The sequence below is a fragment of the Atta colombica genome, unplaced genomic scaffold (assembly GCF_001594045.1).
Source record: "Atta colombica isolate Treedump-2 unplaced genomic scaffold, Acol1.0 scaffold137, whole genome shotgun sequence".
Classification (NCBI taxonomy): Eukaryota; Metazoa; Arthropoda; class Insecta; order Hymenoptera; family Formicidae; genus Atta; species Atta colombica.
The window spans coordinates 754289-760996 of NW_017259225.1; the positions used below are offsets into that span (position 1 = coordinate 754289).

General features: G+C 38.0%; 1 protein-coding gene across 1 annotated transcript in view; it reads left to right on the forward strand.

The window, feature by feature from the left end:
* The first annotated feature begins 852 nt into the window (after nt 1-852).
* Nucleotides 853-6708, forward strand: part of LOC108684628 — a 38208-nt gene continuing 32352 nt past the window's right edge. Inside the window, exon 1 of the mRNA XM_018189049.1 lies at nt 853-1098. Coding sequence (XP_018044538.1) covers nt 853-1098 — 246 coding nt within the window. The remainder of the gene's footprint in view (nt 1099-6708) is intronic.

Genomic DNA, 6708 nt, shown 5'->3' on the forward strand with positions numbered 1-6708 from the left:
CTCCGATATTTGAACTTTCTGGAACTTGTAGATCGGATATAAGCAAAAATAGAGCGGCGAGATATAAGACAGATCTCAAATAGAAAATACATAGACGCGAAGAGAAAATAAAAAAGAGAGACTGTTATAAAAATTGGAATGGTGAACAGAATGGTAGCAAAAAGATTCATCTAAGATTATGCCGTTTTCCTCTATTTTTATAATCTATGACTTTCTGCTACCATTTCGTTTATTATTCTAATTTTCAATTATTTTGATAATTCTAATTTTTGACAAAGATAATAATCGAAAAATAGGTCTCAGTTTAAAATAAAATTTACAATATATTTTACCGAATCTCGAAAAGATGTTCATAATCCAAAAATTTATTAATACATTTATTTGTCTTGATGCATAGTTTCTCGGAAAGACAGACTTCCCAAATTAGGAAGAGCACATCATTTTATCGTAAATAAATAAATCTACAGATACTACATAAGTAAACACGACGCACAATTTCTCTCTAAACGTTCTCTTGAGTGCCGCGCAATGTTTGTTTTCTGGGCTCATCGCAACAATCTAAATTAGGAGATGGTCCAAACCAATCTGCAGTTGCCTGAATTTGGTTCCGTGGAAATATAATCGAGCCTGTCTCTATGACTTTTTTTCCTCTTAAAAAGAGATACGGTCGAACGTTGTTCAATTCTTCTTCAATGGCATTCAATGAATGAATAACAAAGATGGAACGACATTTGAGTAGGTCGTGTCTCCTGAAAGGAGAGCAGCCTATATTTCATCGCAACTCCCCTCCCTCAGCCCTTAAATCCCCGAAAATCCATTACGAGAGGCCGCGAACGACCCGTAATTCATAACATGACGCATACGCATACGCATGCACGCGTATGCAGACGCATACAGGGAAAGGTGCCCTCGCCGCGATCCAGTCCGTGCGAGAGCTCGTCTAACAGCGAGAACGAGCTCCTCTCCCGCGAGGGCGCGAGGAGAACCAGGAGAACCAGGAGAACTGTGTCAAGGGCAGAGGCGACGCCGACGAGACGGCGCAGCCGAAACGAGACGGAGCGAAATGAAACGACGAGAGTTTTACCTGCCCCTGGCACTGTTCGACCGCCCGCGTCTGCCCGCAAATCCCGAAATCTCTCACCACCTCCCAGCTTCTCTCCCGCTACGAAATCTCTTCTTTCTCCATCCACTTACCGTACTCCGTCATTTCCACGAACCTCATCAAGATCATCGGCTTGAACGTCGGCGAATCCTTTTGCACACGTCATTGGAAGAAATGAGAATTATTAATCACGTGCCGACCGCATTGATCCATCACGGACACGTTTTGTTGCGGTCCATAGGAATTAGGGGTAACCTCTGCGTTGTCTGATATCTACGATGGGACGAGAATGCCGAGTTTAAATAAGATTAAATTGGTTGTGCACATAGCAGTAATATCATAGCATAAATGTCGGCGTAACAATATGGTAATAATAAATGAAAATTGACCGAGGAATGATCGATACAAATAAACGGAGAAGGGAAGACCGTATTCGGTCAAAGCGAACTAATGTTTTTAAAATTTAATATTTTTATGTGAATGTTACAATTTCCAGTTTATGCAAATTACGCACCAAATGTTTGTCTTGTAACACAGAAGCTTTGAACTTGAAGCTGAAGTACGTAATAAATTAAATTTACAATTGCAATTTAATAATATCGATGCTAATGAACCTCAACTATTAATACACACGATTGAGTTATTCGTGTTCTTTCTTTCGTTGAATGCATTTCTTTTGTTTGAAATATTATAAAGAGGCATTTGATTAAATGATATAGTTTATTTTTTCCTTTTTTTAAATACACTACTTCAGAAATATTTTCCAGAGAAATATTTACCGGATAATAAATTCAATAAATTCATTGGTATGTACAACTATAAAAAGTAAACATACATATAATAATATGATAGTTCTCGTAAAAGGACAAATATAAAATGGATCAGTTGGAATAAAGTCAGCGAGATGCGACTGGAGTTTGCGTGAGTTATACGGGATAGAAAATTGATCAATCATAGTCGATTATTCTTCTCATTATTCGACTGTGATTGATTAATTTTCTACGACTCAAGATCTTACGACTGCTACGACTTCTATTATTAATAGTATTAGAGATCATTCTTAAGAAGCAGAAAAATCGTAAATGATTTGCAGTTCGTCGTGCGTTATCATTTTTATTCACTTTCGTCTACGTATATATTAAAATCAGATCGCGAACCTCCGCTCGACCTCCGACCCTCGGGTTGGAATTTGGATCAAGGAGGGCTCTCTGTTCAGCGAGCGTGACGCCTTTATGGACGCCTTGCACACGGAACGACCGACACCCGCACTCAGAGTCTAGCGAATCAATCGCGCGAACAGGATCATTATCGACTTACGGTTTTACAACATAACTAACCGTCATTCATGATTGATTTCTTATCTCTTTCCAGTTCGCTAGAAAAGGAGCTCGGAAAATTATTTGTAACAAAAAACACAATGAGAAACACTACTTATTTATTAATATATCTGAGACTTGGAAAAAAATGCACGTTTTTTACGTAAAAGTGAGAAGAGGAATAACAAGTTAAACTAGTTGACGATTACTAAATCACTGACGAGTCATAATAAGTGTTATTCTATGGATATGAGTCATTCTTGCATTTCTAGGGTATTGGTGGTCAGTTAATAATGTTTGCAATAAAATTACACAAATACTGACGTATTTCACATATGATCGTTCCGCATGTGCTCGTAGAGTCTTTGGTCCGTGTCGGCAATATGTATTTAGTTCTTAGTCGTTGCATTTCGTTGTCAAATAATTATTTCACGAGATTATATGACGCAAACGTTTTAGGCGCTGGAACGACGTTGATTGTGGGTCAGTAGAAGTGGATAAGTCAACCGGAAGTTTAGAGATATTTCTTCTATTGGAAATATTGGATTGGCAAGAAAGTAATTGAGTTTTTTTACCTCAAAGTTGTTGTATATACAATATCTTCGTTAATAATGAATGAAATTTAAATTTAAAAAAGGATTTTAAAGCTTGAAATCTCTACTTTTAAAAGCTTACCACATTTTTTAAGTTTATATGTTGAGTTTAATAATTTTTACATAAATCAAAAACTACAAGCTGAAAAGACGGAAAATTTTCTTCTCACTTTGTGGATTTGTAACGTGTCTAAAACAAATTTGAAAAAATTTTCGACTACCTATCGTGAAAGTTTGATACTTTCCCTACAAAATTGTTTTTTTTTTTAAATATTCCCACGATTTTTGGTTACTGAGTTATCGCGGATTAAATAAAAGGATCATTTTGACTTTAATTGCTCATAACTCTATTAAAAATTATCGTATCGCAATTTAAAAAAGAGATTCTTAAAGCTGAAACTTTACTCTATCAAGATATATTTATATTGGTTGGTAAGAAAATAATTGTGGTTTTTACTGATAGATGCTTTTTAAAAAAACGCAATTATTTTCTTGCCAACTCAGTATAATACTTTTCTAGCAGGATACATACGAAATTGTGTGCAGAAAAAGGACGCAACTTTGCAAAAAAAAGTATTTACGGAATTTACAGGCTCGTGTTTTATATTGTCTTAATCCATCACAACCTATCGTATCTCCGAAAAATTCCGACCCTGATTAGATCTTTCGAGATTTTAAGGGCAACGTAATTGGGTGAAAGCGTGAGAGAGCTGTTTTCAACGAGTATTCATGGCAGGCTTTGAACCATGGAAGGGTCCATGTGAGTGGTCCTTCATCGATTTCAATTCGTACTATCTTATTTTTTTATATTTACAAAACACGAGAGAGTTACAACATAATCATGTTTATGTTGTAACTTGTGTGAGAGAGAAATCATTACATTTTTTAAGATGTAATTTCAGCCAAACGAACCTTCGCCTAAGTGAAAGTCAATCTTTCATATAATTATCATAATAATCATATAAATTAAGTTATTCTGATTATATGATATTTGGACATTCTGTGTTATATATACTTAAACGCACAGTCTAACGTTACTGATTACAATACGATGGGCTCGAGAGAGGTACGCTTGTCCGAGCCGCATAACAAAGTAAATCGAAATCGAGTGACACAATACCAGGTGGAATTGGGACAACGGCGATATATACGACCGCGCAGAGGTTTTGTTGCGGTACGCCTTTTTTCGCTCGGCGAGCGCACGGATCTCGCGACGGGAGCGAGCGACAGAGACGGAGAAACAGACACAAAGGTGGCTGAGTGCATCGAAGCGAAACGCACGCACGCACGCACGCACGCACGCACGCACGCACGCACGCACGTCTCGACACCACGTTACATCGTATGCACGCCGTGCCACCCGGTATACATCTCTTCTCAGCCGCGACTCGGGTGGATTCCGACCCGAAGGGACAAAGAAATCCCCGCGCGATTTCTTCCGGAAGATGAACTTCCTCCTGCCCTTCACGCTCGTGTCCGCTCCGGTAACGTAAGCGAGCGGCTTCTCTATTAAATTTCGTGTCCGACTCTGCGTTAACGGCAGATCGATATTATATATAGCGAATACATTTCGATGCGGCAGCAACTTCGATCGCCGCGGACAATTTATTTATGCCGTACTAAGGTTATACTGTTAACTGTTACTACGTTGGTTATCATCATTTTCTCACCGATATTTAGATTCTTGATTATTTTTTTCCGATCGTGCAAAATTATTTCGAATCGACAAGTAAAAAGCTCGAATAAATACAATTCAGTCTTGTTTACTTGATTTCAAGTAAATTAAATTAAAAAGTAAACTCTAATTTTACGGCGAATCTTTCATTTGAGGTTCAGTTAGTAAGATATTCAATATCGAAAATATCTATAAGTCGTGAAAAAGAAAATTAGTGCTCGGAGTTTTCATTAAGGCTCGGATATTATATTGCCAACAATAGCGAAAGTATTTTTTTTTTTTTTTTAATAGACACTGACATACATATAACGGGTTTTAAAATTGCTGCGATTTTCGGCTAAATAGCAGCCTTATTTTGTTTTCTTTGTGTCGCGATGAGAGCACACCACATGGGGAAGCCAAAATTAGGACAGCGGGTGCAATTATTATACGAAGGGTCTCGCGCTGGCGAGTCTTTTTGCCTCTCTTTATGAGCCACGGGAACGTGGAGGAGCGCATCGGAGTGGAACGCACTGCGTCTCGACACTCTCAGTACTTATATTCAGTCTACGCGTAAGAAAAAAAGAAAGAAACTGGAATCGTGCGACTCAATGCCGTGTACTAAATCTCAATTGGAGTCTCGCATCCGCTTTCTGTCTCTTTCATTGTCCATTACGTCCGCTATACTGATAACAGTAATTTCTGCAATTATAATATCGTATTATCACCATCATTGTTATTTCGTTGATTCTGCCGTCCAATAAGATAATTAAATGTCTCGGTACCACGTAAAGTACGCGCTCCGAAAACCTTAGTCGAAATATCTTCCTGTTTCTTTTAAATAAATTAAAAATTGCAGACGTGTCTTTATTAAATACGATACAAGAACAATATAACTACAATTAAAAAAATTCGACCAGTTATTAATTTTTTGTTTATATTCAGCATTCATTTGATTATTTCATAAATTTTAAATCGTATTATCCAATCCAAAATTAAAATTATTCAGAGCAAAAATATTTACTTTCTTAATTTATTCCCAAATAACCGTAAGTGATTTCAATTGAATTGAGAACGAATGGGTATAAATAAATGCAGATGCTCGTCTAAAAATTCATGTATAGCCTTTTCATACTGTGCTTAGGTATGTTTTGTATTTCGCGCGAGACAGTATATATTTTCGTCTCTGGCATTTGTTCGTTCGTTTGCTCCGGAAATATTTTTTCACGCGGAAAAGAAGAAGTCGCAAAAGGGGACGGCACTCCTCTGCGCCGCTGTCTTCTGCGAGTCTCTTTCACGAGTATTCGCGGCGTGGCGAGTGGCGAGGCGCGCAATGTTTAAAGTTCTACCTGTTATATTCCGTGGCGTGTCAGCCTATTTATATCGGCCTAGATTCTGCTTTTACATCGCGAGCCACAGGTACGCGCCCCGAGGAACACCGGCGTATCGCGCCGCGCGATTCTCTCTCACGATAAGCGCGCAATTAATTTTTGCGAAACTGCACCCTCGCGCCCGGCGAGCACATTTTACGCGTGCACGCGCTCGTCCCTCTTCACCCTCCTGCCCCCCCCCTCTCCCCTTCATCGTCGAGTTACTGGTAGCGCGCGTGAAACGAGCGTTTTTGCACAAAGCGATCGTGATTTCGCGCCATCTTGAGAATGCGTATTTACATGCAGATATTGAGATAGCCAGCAAAAGCATCTAAACGATATGCTATTATTAGATGACCGAGAGTCGTTACGTTATTGAATGTGTCGCCATCAAGTGTATCGCGGGTAATAAAATTCATATAGGCTTGAGTAATTAGTTCCGAGCCAATTAATTCTGAGAACCGTAGAGTTGCAAATCAGAACAAAATATCCGAACGATTAAAAGAATTGATTCCCTTGTACTTTAATTTCACATTTGAGTTTATCACTTTCAATTAGATTATTTTATAATTCTTATAAAGTATACACAGCGATTATATTTAATTCTGTTAAATTAATTGAAGAAATTAATTTTTTTATTAAACTCATCATAGCTAACTTGATTATTCAGCAA